At 35.3% G+C, this 17989-nt stretch overlaps 1 protein-coding gene across 2 annotated transcripts in view; it reads right to left on the reverse strand.

Moving 5' to 3' along the window:
* Window positions 1-17989, reverse strand: part of Nkain3 (sodium/potassium transporting ATPase interacting 3) — a 601416-nt gene that overhangs the window by 126920 nt on the left and 456507 nt on the right. For both annotated transcript variants that reach the window (XM_048783012.1, XM_048783011.1), the window contains exon 4: window positions 12453-12650. In XM_048783012.1, the coding sequence (XP_048638969.1) occupies window positions 12453-12650 (198 nt within the window). The remainder of the gene's footprint in view (window positions 1-12452; window positions 12651-17989) is intronic.

Here is a 17989-nt window from a genome sequence, read left to right on the forward strand (position 1 = left end):
TTAATATTTATTTTTTAGTTTTATGTGGTGCTGAGGATCGAATCCAGAGCCAGCACATGCTAGGCGAGCACGCTACTGCTTGAGCCACATCCCCAGCCCAAGATTCAAGTCTTCATTACAAATTGGTACTGAAACATTTCAGAAATAAATGCTTTGAGATGATGATAAAATTTTAGTCACATTTTCCAAGTATATTTTAAAAAAATCATACTGAAATAGTATTACTTTAATGCTAATACTAATTCTATAAAACAAGACCTATATTGGAATAGAATATAAAGTATTTAATTTGATAAAATAGATAAAAGTATTTCACATGATGGTGTACATATGTTTAAATATTTTATAATTATATATTGATTATACATGAATATGGTTTAAAGCTTACTTTTGTTCAACTATATCCAACAGACTCATCTGCAATAGCAAGAAGCATATTATGGTTAATGTACTTAGCTCCCTATATGAGTGGTATTGCATTTTTATTAATTAATTCTTTTTTACAGGTTAGCTCCTATACAAATTCCGACTCAATGGTCAAGAAAGATCAAAACTGAATTTACCATGAACTCCAGGAAGAAAGAATTAAAATGAGAACACAGTTTACATTAAAAACAGGAGAATTTGGAGTAAGCAGGGACTTTCCATCCATCTGAAAGTTAGATGCTCAAAGAAATGCTGGCAGGTGTGTGTGTGTGTGTGTGTGTATAATATATATATATATATATATATGTGTGTGTGTGTGTGTGTGTGTGTATGTGTATGTGTGTGCGTATATATATATATATATATATATATATATATATATATATATATATATTTAGAGAGAGAGAGGAGAGAGAAAGAGAGAGACTCGGCTTTATTGTCTCTGGTATATATCACATTAACTTCTAGTATGTTTCACATTATGCATAATGGCACTTCAAAGGAGAATGCCAGGCACACAGGATATGTTTAATAAATGGGTAACTATGATTTTTGTTATTATAAGCACTGGCTTTAAAGCCCTTTGGAGCAGAGCCTTGCACCACAGTTCCAGTTTATTTGGATTAGTTTAGTGCATTAATTAAAAAGCTATTGTGTATCCTGAGATTTTAATTTGTTCATGTTTCATTGTATACAGGACTTTCTGATTATCTTTGCTACTAAGTGATAATTATGCATTGCAAATATTTTCTTGAATTTTATATAAATCAATTTTAAATGCAAGTTATTTACATTAATCAATTTCTTATTAGCAATTTTATTTTTAGTTAAATGTGGATGGCTGATCCTGAACAAATTGCTTTAAGCCATTATGAAATGACAATCAGTTCTGACCTACTGGAATATCAGTGTTTCCTAGTCTGAGAAGGTAGACCTTCAATTTCTGGAAGATACTTCTTTTAGACTGAACATGTAAGTTTCATGGTATGTCTAGAGAGGTTTCCCTAATTATTTAAACTATTATTTACAAGAAGAGAGAAAAGCTATCAGTGGAGCATAATTGCTGGGCTCCTTCTTTTTGGTTACTGTCGGCATCATCTACCCTATTACTCAAATGCAAAACCTAAACTGCATACTTCTTCCTTTTCTCACCTACCACCTTTCCTTTTTGTGTAGGAATTGTTGTCTAGGCATTTCTCCTTATACTTACATTTCCACCCATGTCCAAAATGCCCCCTTGGGACATTTTGTCTTCTACATTTTTCTCTCAGTAGTTCCAGTCACATTTGCAAATACAGACAGACAATGCCACTCTCCTGATGGAAATACAGAACATTGTCCTAGTGTCTTGGAATCATATTGTGTCACCTTTCCTTTAATGCCCTTCTGCTTCTGTGATTTCATTTTCCCCTCATTCTTCCTAGATATGGGAGCCATTGTTTCTTCAGGACTATTCTTGGCCTTACTTTTGAATGACTTCACTCATGTCGCAGCTCAAATGACACCCCCTAAGCAAAGTCTTTCTGGGCTACTCTGACAAGTGTCAACTAAACCAGTTCGATCATTTATAAATCATCAAAGTCTTTTGGGGGAATAGATATTTAGAGGAAGTCAGGGGCCAAAATTTTTCTCTCCTATAACTTTTTTTTCCCAGAAACCAAGAGTCTCAGTATAAATTGTCTCACACATTATCAATTTTTATTAGCATATAGCATAACATCAGTCACAGAACTTGTTCTGTAAGCTCTTGAAAGTTCTACCTCTCTATTCTTTTTGGTGATCTTAAAAGCTGCTTCTGACAATAATCTAGAAGCAAGATGCAAGCATACTTTAAGCTGGAGTCAGATAATCAAATCCTCAAGGATCTGGAGATGGTCAGAATCCATACCTAGAGCCCCCTTCCAGAGCAGGCAGCTACAGGGTTCAGACGACTTGTGCATACACAGCTTAAGACACTCCTTTACAGCATAGTTTCATTTCCTTTATGTGACACTTGAGTCTCTACAACTAACTTACTTAGCTCTGTATACCTGTACATAAATGTCTCACATGCCAGTACTGGATGCAATGTCAATTGAGATCTGTTATGTCCACAGCAAGTTGTCAAGTCCCTCTGGGTAAAAACAGGTTAAAAAATGTATTTTAGGGTAAACCTACAAGGGTAAATGAAGAAAGTAAGGAATAGTAGGATGTAATAGATATGAATAGAAATGCTGAGCAATATCTCACATTGCCCATTCAGAGAGAACTACCCCTCCACCCTCTTTGCTGGGTCCAGAGGCTTCAGTCCTTCCCAGCATTGGTCAAGGTCCCTGACTGCCAGGAATCTTTCCTTTAACCACCTCCTGAAATTAAACTCTTGTAATTTTTTATTATGTGATTGATTAAATAAAATGACCTAAGTTTGCCTCCTAATGACTTCTGTCCATTATTTCTCTCTTTGTGTAATGCACTGTAATTTTATGTGTTGCCGGGGTTCAAAACCTGAGTATTATATTTGAGAGTTTCCTTTCCATTCATTGCCTTCTAATCTAATGAGTGACCAAGTTATCCTGATTTGACCACTGTCCCATAGAACTTAACTTCCATTTCTCCTTTGCTATTCTGGCTCTGGCTTTTATTATCTCTTACCTGTCTGCAGGGCTGTTCTCTCACCTCTAAATTGTTTTCTCGATTCACTTCCAAACTCTGATAAAATGTAGAGAGTTTCAATACTGAAGACTAACTATGTTTAGATCTCTGGAAAAACTTATTCCCCAAAAGTTCTTTATAATTGTCCCAGTGGTTTGGGAGGATGAGGCAGGAAGATTGCAAGTTCAAAGCCAGCCTCAGCAACTTCGAGAGGCCCTAAGCCATTTAGTGAGACACTGTCTAAAAATAAAAAATAAATAAATAAAAAGGGATAGAGATGTGGCTCAGTTGTTAAGCACTCCTAGGTTCAACCCCTGGTCATTCCCTCCCCCAAAAAGGTTCTATAAAATTAAATTAGTAAGGTATCATATTGAATATGTTTTCAAAAAAATAAACATTTACATGAAAACTAAAAATTCAGACAATGATTTTTTTTGGGGGGTAGGGTAATCTAGGGGCAATTTACCACTGAGCACATCCCCAGTCCTTTTCATTTTTTATTTAGAGACTGTCTCTTACTAAGTTACTTAGGGTCTTACTAAGTTGCTGAGGCTGGCCTTGAACTTGCAATACTCCTATCTCAGCCTCCTGTATCACTGGAATTAAAGGCAAGTGTCACATAATGGGCTCAGGCAGTAACCTTGATGCTTTAGCCATAAGCCTATTATTTTCATTTATTAACGTGATATTTGGTCAGGGGAAATGTCTGACTACTTGACAAAGAGAATACAATTTTGAAAAAGTTTGTTGTATATCTTCATTATTACACAGGTACCAGAAAAATGAAGATGGGTAACCCTGTCTTTACCAATAATCCTATGGTGCTAGAATTTGAGGAACCATCTGAAACTCTCCAGGGACAGTGTTTAAAGAGAAAAATTCTAAAAACTTTAATAATAAACAAATGTTGCTTTTAAGTTCTGAATTATATGAAAGAAGAAAAGAAATCCATTTTCAAAAGTTCATATTTGAATTCCTGTGCATTTTTTGGATAACATTGCCTCTAATTTCCCTTTCCTAACTACTCATCACAATGTAGAGGTTGTACTGATCCAAAGAAAAATAGAGGTTAGTTCTTTACCACAAATAGGCAATTAGTTTAATATCTATCTATCTATCTATCTATCTATCTATCTATCTATCCATCCATCCCTTAAATATTAAGTGAGGACAGAGTCAAGACTCATCAAAACTCATTTACTCTCTCTGTCAACCCAGCTCTTTCTTTCAACTGCTCTATGGATATAAAGCTTCCTCTGTCCTTGCTGGGCATGCAAGCCAAACATTGCTTTGTTCTTCACCTTTCTGTGCATTTGACTGCCAAGCCTCTGTAATATTTTTAGATTTCTCCTTTGATTTCCGTTCTCACTGATACTTTATAACTTTAAATTTTTCCATTATTTATCAAAATATTTGTTTTAGAAAACTGGAAATGCAGGTTTTTAATTATTAACATTTCAGTTTCATTTTGCAATATTTTCAGACTTAGGGAGAATTTGGAAAAATTGTATGAAGGATTCCCAATATATCCTTCATCTAGATTCCTAAAGTGTTCAGCATTTTACATAGTCACAGTCTAAGGTCTTTAAAAAAGAAAACCAGCATTGGTGCAATACTGTTTTTTAATCTATAGATCTTATACAAATCTCAATCATATTCTCACTATTGCTGTGGTCTAGGATCACACATTTCATTTAATTGTCATGCGTCTTCAGTCCTCTTTGATGTGGAGGAATTTCTCCCCCTTTCTTTGTCTTCAGTAACTTTTTTCATTTAACAGTAGAATTTCTCCAACAGTTTTCTCTGCTAAGTTACATAGTGAATCTCCCAGGAGTGCATACAATACAGCATTAGTCAAACTCACACAGTAATGTGGCAGTCAACCCTCTCATGGTTATCACAAGGGTTTAAGCCACTGCTTCCGTGCCTACACCATTCACTCATCCAAACTGAACTGCACACTTTTCCCCTAAGTTCTTGTTTTAGTTCTCCTTCCATGTGGAATTCCTTTCCCCTTCTCATCCAAGAGAAAACTCTAGACAGAAGTCAAACATCACAACTTCCCTGAATGCTACTTTCCCCTATGAGTCCCAGTAGCACTTAGAAATTAATTTTAGTTCTTTTACTTTGCATCCAAAGTTGCAGCACTTTGATTGCCTGCTGGATGTCCCATAGTAGGACAAAAGATTATGGGTTTGACCATGTCAAATTCAACTTGATTCCATTTACTTCCAGCATGTCACCTCAACCTCTCAACACAGGGCTTTGTGTAGCCTGGGGGCCTACTAAATATGTTTTTCTGAACCAAGGAAACTTCTTATTTTCATTCAGAAGGAATATAAAATGTGACATGACAAATTTTATTTTGTGGAATTTATACAAAATTTGGTCTTTTAAAGAGAAAGTGTAAATATTTTGTATTAATTCTCATTATGAAAAGCTACATTTTCAACCCAATAGTTATTCTCAACTAAGGATAAAGATGAACAGTCTTCCAACATCTGAATGACATTAAATTACCCTAAGTAAAGTGTCAATAAAATTAAATTTCTTGCCTCTAATATCTCCATAAGCCTACAGTCACAATGTTTGTTTTGATTAATTATTAAACAGATTTCCGATTTTATATATTAATGGCTTTTGTGCTAGATATGGTTTCTAATTAAGCTTTGCATTTCTCTGATGAAACTGTATTTAAGTCTACCAAATGTCACAACTCACTTATGCATTTAATAATCCATGTTTAGAAGATTATTTAAAAATACAAGGGTAGTAATAATTTATGAAGACCTGCAAACATGTCTAGGGTAATCATGAGCATCAGAGCTTAGGGGAATCAATTCTATTGTTTGAAAATGGAATGAGATTTGTGGTTGGAGACACAAATGTCTGTGATAACTTATTAACTTACAGAATAAGATCCAATCATATACATATCATTACAGAGAATGTTATGGTAGAACAGGACTTTGACCTCTAAATGTTCACATGCTTTCAATTATTAAAACCCGTAGGTGTGGTATACACCGATTGACAACATTTAGTTTTAAGCTTATACAAGACCACACATCTTTATAAGAGCTAAGAATCTGATCTGTAACCCAGATATTTCCAGAAGAAGAATATGTGATATTATATAGAGGAGTGTATGGTAGATGGTCTAAATTTCACTGTGGGTTTTATCAATGGGCAGGTGAGGGCTACATAAATTTAAATAGTCTGAAAAATTTGTTAAATATTGTATGTGTATAACAGAATGTGCATTAACAGCAAGTGTTATAGAATATTCTTCATCTATATTAATGAACAAAATGCTGATATATGTTGCATGGGTGAACCCTGAAAGCACTACATTAAGTGAAAAAAAAAAAAAAACGATACAAAAGAAGACACAGGGCACTTTCAATTATATGAAATGTTCCTTACAGGTTAATCTACAGAGAAAAAATGTAGATTGGTAGTTGCTTAGGGTTAGACTGGGGATATAGGCTATAATAACTAAGGGGTGGGGCAGGGTTTCTTTGTGAGGTAATGAATGAATTCTAAATTTACTACAGTGTTGGCCGTACATATCTGTGAATGGAATAAAAATTACGGAATTATATACTTTTAATGGATGAACTGTGTGGCATCAGAATTATATCTCTATAAAACTATAAAAAAGTATGTGCATTTCCAAGACACACACTGAGAAAAAGATGACTGAAAATCAAAGTTCGTCAAATAGAGACCAAGTCCAAATTATTTTACTGACCAGCCATATTCTGGTTCTTGAACAAAAATGTATTGCCAAAGCGTTTTGAAGACTGTTGACATGGTAATTCTTCTCCACAACCACAAAATCATCTGGATATTTTGATTGTCTAATAAAGGGTTTCTTGGGAAAGTGGAAATTTAAACCAACTGTTGATATTTTGAGGATGGAACTGAAAACAGAGACTAGAGATGGCATATAGGGAGCAACTGTTCTAAATCTTTAATGTTTCTATGCAGCTCTGAGAAGCTGCTCAAAATGGGCATAGGCAGAAATCATCTATTTTATATAAAAATAGATTCTCTGGGTAAAGTGAGAATTCTGGGAAGAATTTGAGGCAGGAGAGGTGGCTGTAACCTCCTTTCTCATCCAGCACCTAGAAAACCCCAGCAAGCACCAAAAAAAGAAAAAAAAAATGTGGTATATTTAACATTTTACAAACATTGAAACCCTCCACTTTTTTAAAAAATTGTTTTTCTTTAAACTTTTTATTTATTTATTTTTTATGTGGTGCTGAGGATTGAGCCCAGTGCCACATGCATGTAAGGCAAGCACTCAACCACTGAGCTACAACCCCCAGCCCCAGTTGAACATTTTTAATTATTTACTCTACACATCTTATAAATCTCAGATATATGCACTCTTATTGTTACTTTCTAATACTGAAGCTGCCAAAGAAAACACCATCAACCTAGCAGGAGATTTAGAACCTTATAGCTCTGAGAGTTTACCACTGTACTCAGCAAAGGGCTTTAAGAAAATTGAAAGCTCTCCTTTCCCATGTCATGGTGATGTTCAGGGATGTGGTTGAGAACATGAACTGTGAAGTTCATCTGCCTGGATTTGAGGTCTACCTTCAAGTACTTAAAGGATATGTGAACCTGGGCAAATCCCTCAACCTGTCTGAGTCTCAATTTCCATGTCTGTAAAATGAATATAATTATATCTACCTTGTGGGTCATTTTGAGGATTAAATAAGTTCATCCTTGTAAAGCACTTAGAACAATTTCAAGGCACATACTGAGAGTTTCTTTAAATAAATGCAAGTATTAGTACAGAGATTAAATGACAACTTTTAACTGGATTTACATCTTTGGACAAATACTATTGATAGCAATTGAAACTTACATCAAAAGCTTAAATGCCATCATTTTTTGATTTGCCTTTTTATGCTTGTGAGCCTATGTGACTAAATTAGCAGTGGTGTTACCTGCTCCTGTGATTGTACAACTGATTTTACAGGTGAAGGACCAGATATTCATACAATCTTTCGAAGGCAAGTTTTCACAGGATCCCTGGTGTACTAACATTATGTTTTACCCTTCTTTATAGAGTTTTGATTTACTGTTAGACTGAACACATTTGGTATGAAAGGCAGAGAGAATGGATATCGATGTGGACAGAGAGATACAATATAAAGGACACAGGGATGATGGAAAACTGATTTGCAGAGCTCTATGACCTGCATGGTGACAACCTCCAAAGATGTTAAAGAAAGAGGTTTGTTACATATCAGATCTAAGAAGGAATACCTTGACACTGAAGATTCAGGACAACATATAAGTGAAATTAACTCCAAAGAGAGATCCATTAGTTTTAATGTTTTCCAGGTTAGAAAGTGGGTGATCAAATTAGCACTTTGCAAATATCTCCCTAGAAGTAAGGACATGCTTGACAGGTGGGGCAGAACTGGGCCACAGAATAATATTTAAGAATTTAATAGCCATCCTTCAGGTGAGAAATGATGAATGAGGCAGGGAATCTGCAGCTAGAGAGGGAGAGTAATATCATCTTAAAGCTGGACCCCTGGAAACAGTCTTTGATTTCTCATCTTCTACATAGATTATATTTTGTTTCTCCTCACACTGTCCAGAACCTACTGATTCTGCAATGATATTCAACTTGGTATTGCTGACAATTTGTGGGAGCCTTGGAATAGGATTAGGTGGAGTTAGATCAACAGGAACCTTCTCTCAACCTTGTGCTTTTCTTTTTTCACTCCTGAGAAGGGAATGCTTGCGATAGGGGCATGGGCAGGAGTGCTGGGTTCCTGTGCTGGGGAATGGGTGAATGGCCAGGACACTCCCTAACTGTCCTGTAACAGTCCCTTACCAGAGACTCATCCGTGGTCGCCTTTGCAAGTTCTGCTAATTTTTGTTGTTTGTTTTTTATTCATTGGCAGCAAGCCTTTACCCTGTTCCTGTGCAATGCTCAAGATAGGGGGGGCTATCCTTTCTTCCAATTTTAAGTTCTAGTCTTAAGTACAGAATTGTTCAATTCACCAGCAGAGTTGCATCCATGAATAAATCATTCAAATAATTCCCTCTCATTTGGTGGAGAGTTGATGCCCTGAAACCCCAAGGAACTTTCCTACTCCGCCCCCATCATCCTGGCCATTTCTGACAGTTTCTCCCCTGGGTTCTTCTAGACATTTTTGTCCCTCTAGTTAAAGAAGTAACCCCTGGTGCAGCAAAGCCTTCAGTACCCTGTCCCATCTCAAAGCTCTGCATCCGCTTGCTTGGCTATTACCTGTCCCACCGGCAACAGGCTGTTAAACATTGTGACCATTGCCTCTATTTTATAGTAATAAGGTACCGAGTTCAGCACAAATTAGGCAATGAATGTAGGATACAGGGATATTTTTTTGCCATCAGATTTAAAAAAGTCAAAATTCTAATAATAAACAGAATCAGATGAAATAAACGGTAAATATAAGAAACCCACATAAAATCAAACACAATAATATACAAATATGCCCTTCTTATCTGCTTTTTTGTTTTCAGCTTTCAACTTCTGTCTGAAAATACTAAGTGGAAAGAAAATTCCAGAAAAAGGAAAGCATAAGTTTTAAATTGCACGTAGCTCTTTTCTGAGTATTGGTGTGATGGAATCTGGCACTGTCTAGCTCTAACCCCTTCAGATCATGAAACATCCCTCTGCCCAGTGTCTCCATGTTGTGTACACTGCCATTGCATTTGTCAGCAGTGCCTTGGTTAAAAGAATAACCCCCACAGTGTGCAGTGGTTGTGTTCAAGTAATCCTTATTTTACCTAATATCGACTTGAAATGACAAGAGTAAAGATGTAGACAATTCAGATATAAGAGAGAAACTGTAAAGTACTTCCTCTTTGTAAAATAAAGTTTGTGAATCACAAAAAAATAAAATACAATTACATGCTGAGGTTGCTAAGATATAGGGTTAGTTATTGTTTTTAATCTCTTACTGTGCCTAATTTATAAATAAAACTTTATCATATATATGTATGTATAGGAAAAAACATTTCAGGATTCAATAATATCTACGGTTTCAGATATCCACTGCGGGTCTTTGACTATATCTCCGGGGAATAAGGGAGGACTACTGTAATTTCATAGTTGTGAAGCAAATTCAGGATATATTTTATTTTAATATAAAAGATAAAGTATTAAACATTTTGTCTTGCAGGTGTATTACACAATAAAAAGCAGTGTCTAATCCTTTTATTTCCCGAAGGCAGAAGAGTATATACAGACCTACATATGCAACACTGGCAGCTTTGAATGGTCACTAAAATACATCAAGGAATTCATTTATAAATGAAAAGTGATTTTAGGTGTAACATATACAGTTTACTTAGATTTCCCTTTAGGGCATGCTTTATGTGACAGTCCAGCTTCTTATCAAATAATTTCACCTTGCTGTTCATTTGGGTTGAAGTTACTATGGGAAAATGGCTTTTTGATTCCATAGCATTCTGTCACATTGTAAAGATTTGGACACCATACATCATTCACAAAATGGTTTAGCAATTCACTTTCATTTTTTTTTAAAAAGAGGGTAATCTGTGCACAGATGAAAGATTATAGAAAATGTTTTTGATATAAAAAAATTTAATAAGAACTTTTAGAGTCTAGTATATGATAATATAAGTCTTTTATACCTTAAACTAAAAACTTTTAAGGAAAAATTGGCTTCCAATTAAAAAAATACACATTTCCAATGTATATATACTCATACGTAATTGCTACTTTAAAGAAAGATGGATGGACCTACATGAACAAATGACAGTATTTTATACTTATATATGTAAGTGTAATAATAGAAACCTACAATAATCTAATTTCCTGATATATGTCTGAAAGAAAACTCATTAGCATTGAAATACAATGCCTTTCTTTGAATTCAGTGTAAAATTTGCTCTTTGATCTAGAACACTAAAAAATCTTTGATTCTTATGTTTTTCTAGAAAATTGCAATTCAAACATGGTCTAAAACAACATTTTAAAACCTGAGACATGTAGGTTAAAGAAAAATAATTAATGCAGTAAGCAAATGAGATAAGGCTGCTACTTTGGTGATCTTCAATGAGACATCCTCTAGGTATTCTTGTCTCTCTGTTGATCCCTCCTTTATTGAGCCTAGCATTGGTCATATGACCTGTGATAGCTAATGGGAGAATAGGCTTGATAAATGCTTGCGTGTTGGGGTTTCTCTTAGAACCCCATTATCTTGCTGTAAGAGAAACTATCAAGTTTCCTGCAGTTTGAGAGGCCAAGTGGAGGGGAATGGGAACCAACAGCCATCTCTGGGCAGGTGAGTGAGGCCTCTTTGAATGTTTCAGTCCTGGTACAGCTCCAGTTAAAAGGTTCACTCAGGTGACCCTATCCAACTTCAAATGGAGAAGAAGAACTACCCTGCTGATCCCTGCCCACACAACTCTACCATAAATCGTTAGTGTTTTAAGTAATTACATCTTGGAGCAATTTGTTACATAACAGCAGAGAATTCATGCAGTAAATGATGATAAGGGTTTCTCAAAGTACTTTATAGAAACAAGTCCAAGGTACCTGGCTCACTCTTCTATCCCACTTATATTTCTGATTTGATTATTATTGAAGCTGCATCTCTATTCTGATTGAATATCCAACTGGGCAGAAGAACTGGGATGGTCAGTTTATGTGAAAAGTGTGCTTGATAATGGCTATATTGTATTTTGATTCAAATTAACTGGCAAATCCCAGGTAGGTTTTAAAGGAACACCATTCTTGATATGTTATGCCTTTTAAGTTAGTTCTTCTCTAGACTATGGTCAAACTGAGGATGGGACAGTCTGGTAGACAGAAATTACCTTTAAGGAATCTTGGTATATAAAGCTTCTATAGTCTAATCAAATCAGTTCCTATCTTTGTTTCTCTATATGGAACTGAGTTCCAACACAAAATGCTCTGCATCTCTGGAGGGATTTGATTTTTAATTATTATTAATGTGACATTTATTAGATGAACAATCATTGAGTATGTATGTTTCCATCGTTCTTTCTCTGGAACTAAAGCATTCATAGAAGAACACATTAGTAGCAGATTCTGAGATAATGGGCAACATACCACTTCTGGAGGATGGTGACATTATTCCATTGAATAGTGCGGAATGTATCTCAGGTTAGAAACCATAGCAACAAGCTGGTTCTAAATAAAACGTGGATAACAAGAAGAAAAAGGTGTCACCTGCCATTATGTACGACTAATGGCACCATAATTGCTGCTATTTCCTCTGTTAATGTTTTCTATGTGCTTCTCTGCTGCACAGTCTATCAGGTAGGTGAATATAAAATACCAATAGAGAAGAGATCGATTCAGATAATGACAGAAAAGTGACACTTACTGAGAGGAGTATTTGGACGGCACTGTGGATGACCTCCAGGTACTGGAAGTCCAGGACGCAGCCTGTGACAGAAACGTAGGTGTAATCATCCATCATGCCATGGGCCGACGGAGGAAGCACTCTCCGGACACAGCCAGGTCCATGTTCCCTCCACCATGACCGATGTACAGAGATGTTGAATGTCATCAGATCTGTATCCTAGGTGGACAGGACACAAAAGCACAAAAAGGACAATCATATTATATCACATCTTTGGCTTTGATCTTGGGAAGAATTCAGGATGGATGAAATTGCTGACATAATTTCCAATGAAAAGAAACAAAAGACAAAGTCATGTTATCATATGTCTGCACCATTAAGTTATAATTATTCAAGGTAGAGATATAGTCCTTTAAATAAGGTTACTGTTGTAAGGTTAGCATATATCAAATAACCAGAGATGAGACTGTCCATATATGTTCATTGAAAATGTATTCCGCTTTTGAAAAATCTTTCCACTATATTTTTTTTGTGGCATTGTCATTGAGATCACCATCACAGGCTAATTTTTACTGAGGAATTTGTGGCATACTAGACATTGTTCTAAGGAAATTTCATATACTACAGCTGTTCTTGGGTATGCACGGGAAATTGGTTTCAGGACCATCTACACTTACCAGAATTTATATATGCTCAAGACCTTTATATAAAATTGTGTAATATTTGCATAAAACCTGTTCATATCCTCTCATAAACTTCAAGTCATCTCCAGATTACTTATGCTACTAACCAAATATAAGTACTTACTAACCAAATATAAGTACTATGTAGACATTCATTCTGTATTGTTTAGGGAAAAGTGAAAAGAAATGTGAATGTGTTCAGTAAAAAAGCATTTTTTTTCCTTATTTTTATATTTTTAATCCTTGGTTGGTTACACCCATGGATATGAAGCCCCTGGAAATGGATGGTTGACTGTATATCCTTTAATATTCATGTAGATAATATTATCAAACTAATTTACAGTGGGCTAAATGAAAGATATTTATCTTGTTAATCTGTGAATTTTATCTTATATGGCAATAAAGGACTTTTAAGATTGATTAAATTAAGAATTGTTAATTGGGGAGATAATCTGGATAAAATCTAACTGCAGTCACATCTATTCTTCTAAGAGAAAAAGCAGAAGGATATTGGACACAAAGAGGAGAGGGCAAAGTGACCACAGAGGTAGGGATTGGGGTGATGCAGTCAACAACCAAGAAATGCTATTGACCACCTTTTCCTGGGGGAAGAGGCCAGGATGGATTCTCCTCCAAACATTGAGAGACAGCATGGCTCTGTCAACATGTTGAATCCAGCTCAGTGAAGTTCATCTTAGACTTGTAACCTCTAAACTATAAAAGAAGAAATTTCTGTTCTTTTACATCACCAAGTTTGTGGTAATTTGTTACAACATCTGTAAGAAACTAATTCAGTTTATTAAGGTAAGTCTTAGAGAATTAAATTAATTTGCTCAAGGTGGCACAGATAATTAACACTAGAAATGATCCAATCAGTTGTAGTTTTAATGATTGTGGTTCTATCTCACAGTAACTGGTACCTTTCCCTTCTTCTGACCATTCCTCATACCCTGAAGTGAGCTAAGCCCTTCATTCTTTGTTGTTTCCAGAAAATACCACCACAGTCAATGAAAAAACATAGAGGTCACTACTACAATTGTAGATATCAAAAGATCTCTGGAGTTCTTAGTGCAAAGAACAGCCCAGGATTTTTGATATTTTAGAGATGATTTTAATGTAGGAGTGAGCATCCCTAATCTGAAAATCCAAAATTCAAAGTGCTCCAAATCTGAAATATTTTGAGTGCCAAAATGACTGTCAAAGTGGATGATTCCACACCTGAGCTCCTATGATGGGTTGCAGTCAAAGTACAGGTGCACTAAAAATACTGTACAAGATTACCTTCAGGTTACCTTGGGTAAGCTGTATATGAAACCTAAGCAAATTTCATGTTTATCTTGGGTCCCCTCCCCAAGGTAGCTCATGTTATGCAAAATCCCCCCTGCCAAATCTTATATCTGAAGTACTCTGGTCTCAAGCAATTTGGATAAAGGATACTCAATTTGTATTTCTGTGATTATTAGCTCCAGTAAGACTAAGATCATAATATTTTTTTTGTCGTAAACAATAGATTAAAATGAATGGATGAGGACCCGGGCACTTGACTTCCAGTACACTAAAGACTACAACTTCCCAAGTGAAGAAGAAAGAGGGTGAAAAGGCAGGTGGTACCTGGCCAAGGGCACTGCGCACCAGGGCAGCTGTGGATACAGGATCAGTTAGTTTTTGTTGAGTTCCCAGCTTCCATTTCCCTTGAGCAAACTCAGTTGTCATTCATGCCAGGGATCCACATGGGAAGTAAGCACCATCTGGGGCCTTCTCTGAGAGGCCCAGAGGCTGTCTGCTGACTGACCCAAGTGATGCTTATCTGTGCATCCCCAAGTCCTTTTGAGGACAGTTTCCTCTTTGGCAGTTGAGGACCCTCCTAGGTGCCTAAAATAGAGGTTTTAATTCTCTGAATCTAGGGGAAGCTGATGGGAAATAGTAAGCCCTTGAACATATAAATGGTGACCCTGAAATAACCAGTATAGAGTTCTCTGAGTAAGAGTAGTGGGACAACCTGCCTGCTCTACTCTGGTATAAATGGTTAAGTGAAACGAGAGGTTAGAAATATTGCCAGAGTGTGTTAATGGGTGAAGTTATACACATTTAGATTTTCCTCACTTCAAGGAATTCAATGTACCTTTATAAGTATGCCTCAAATTATATCAATAATAAAACATTTTATATCGTTTTTTTTCAGCTCTTCGTTGTTGGTTTGCTATTCAGTTACCTTCACAGTAATAGCATTTTATTGATAATAAAACATTTTACATCATTTGGGGGGGTTGTTGATTTGCTACATGTATAATTTGCAGTTAGTCTCCGAAGGGAAAAATACTATAGAAAAATAATTGCTCTAGCTAGCAAATTCAGTTTAACACAAAGCAATTTACCTGCAGGCCAACTTCAGAGATGCATACTGACTGCTCCCTTTCCTGGTCATCAGATTTAATCTCTTATGGTTAGTCTTGATCACCATAGAAGACTATGCATTATTTCATCTTAATAGATTTCATTAGGTTCAGGATGAATTAGCATGATCTCCAAATTCATAGCAATTTCCATTCTTTAAGCATCTATATCCAGTGACCTTTTCGATTGCAGAATATAGTTCTTTTTAATGACTGACTCAAATTTATACCATACAAATAAAACACAAATCAATCTATGCACTAGTTGTACACGTTTGCTAAACACATAAAATCTCTCAGTGTAGCTCTCAATCACTGGAGATATAACTATTTATAAACTGTACTATTCTTTCCAAATAATGATATTAAAATTTGTGAACACCAATAGCATAAAATTGTACTTAAAGTTCAAACGTTTAAGTTTGCTATGAAATTTTATTTCAAGTTTGTATCTGATTTCTATCTGTTCAGCACTAGATTTCAAATGTTATAAAACAAAACACTTAACATGTGTCAACTCAGTTTCCCATACAAGTCATGTCAGATCCAATGCAATTTTAAAAAAATGCCAGAATGTTTACATAAATAAGTAAATGCAGAAGATCACAAATATTTTGAAGTTTGGGGGTTACCATATCAAAGCCTGTAGTTTTAAAATACATGGGTTAATTCTGAACCATAGATAACACTAGAAATAATTTTGAGTACCTCAAATTTCATTTCTCTTTATGCTTTTGTAATCAGCATGTTATGTGATGATTTCAGCAAACTATGTTTAAGAAAGTTGACAAATGATGCGACTCACATCTTTTGTTTTCAGAATTTAAAAAGAATATAAACATTAATATTTGTATTTATGCAAATGTATGTAAAAGGTACCAGAATTTGTCACCTCCAAATATGCCACTTTGGCATAAGGACTATTTTGAGTTAAAGGCAAAGGAAAAAGAACATTTCTGCTATATTCCTATTTGCTTAAAAGCAAGACATAAATTTACAAAGGTGACCCACCTTCCATCTCTACCAGCAACAGCAATGATTGATTACTGAAATGACCTTAGTCTTTTCCTGCACTGAGGAATCTACACAAAAATGTTTACTGACTAAACTTCATCTATTATTAGTTTCCCATACTTGGCCTTCTCCACAACCTTCTTTCTTTGATTTTGGCTGAATATGTTATTTAAGTCTGAATTTTAGATTATCTCTTTGAAAATTACTCATTTCCAGGGAATCTCCATGTGCATATGAAATATACATTAGTGAACTTATCCTTCTCTTATTAATCTTGTTATAAAGGTCCCAGCTAAGAAATCGAAAGGGAAAATAATTTTTCCTCCCTCACTTATCTGATTACTCAAGGACAGTTTGTAGAACAAGATGGTAGAGCAAGCAGAAAGAATAGAAACTGGAGAATGGAACCAAGCAAGATGAAGAGCGAGGAGAACTGGAGAGAGCATGAGAGGGCTGCAGGGGAGAGGATTTGGTATTTTATTTCATGTGATTTGGAAGCCAAGGTAATAAGAAAATAGGCTGGTGTTTTTAAGGGTGGGCAAGGAGAGTAACCATCAGTACATGAGGAAACAGATACAAGAGAGATAGTTTTAGATTTAAAAAGTTGTGGCTTAAAAGAAATTTATTCCAGAATAACTGCTTTTTCTCTAATATCTATTCAAGTCAATATTAAATGTTTATAAGTTATTTCATCTTATAACTTATTACTGTTAATTCAAAATCCATTCCCATTTTCTTTAAATCTTTGAATTACAAAAATTATTTCTAAAATCCTTTGGAATGTTAAGTAACTGTGTATGCAGACCCCCCTGCGCACATGTTATTCATCATTTTTTTTTAAATATGTATTTATTTATTTTTGAGCATAAAACAGTAAAATATATTCAAGTGAATTTATTAAGCAGGGAAAGAGAAAACGCAATAGGGGTTGCCTTCAAATAAATTTTAAAAGATCTTTTGGAAAAGACAAAGTATTTGTACTCAAGAAGATGCTAAAGCCAAGCACTCTTATAAAAAAAAAATAGTAGTAGAACAAAAATATAATCTTATAACATTAAGATGATTTTATTTTATTTTTTTTAATTTTTTTTATTTTTTAATTTTTTATTGTTGGCTGTTCAAAACATTACATAGTTCTTGATATATCATATTTCACACTTTGATTCAAGTGGGTTATGAGCTCCCATTTTTACCCCATATACAGATTGCAGAATCACATCAGTTACACATCCATTGATTTACATATTGCCATACTAGTGTCTGTTGTGTTCTGCTGCCTTTCCTATCCTCTACTATCCCCCCTCCCCTCCCCTCCCCTCCCCTCTTCTCTCTCTGCCCCCTCTACTGACATTCATTTGTCCCCCTTGTATTATTTTTCCCTTTCCCCTCACTTCCTCTTGTATGTACTTTTGTATAACTCTGAGGGTCTCCTTCCATTACCATGCAATTTCCCTTCTCTCTCCCTTTC

Source organism: Marmota marmota, unplaced genomic scaffold, assembly GCF_001458135.2.
Source record: "Marmota marmota marmota unplaced genomic scaffold, marMar, whole genome shotgun sequence".
In the NCBI taxonomy this organism is placed as follows: domain Eukaryota; kingdom Metazoa; phylum Chordata; class Mammalia; order Rodentia; family Sciuridae; genus Marmota; species Marmota marmota.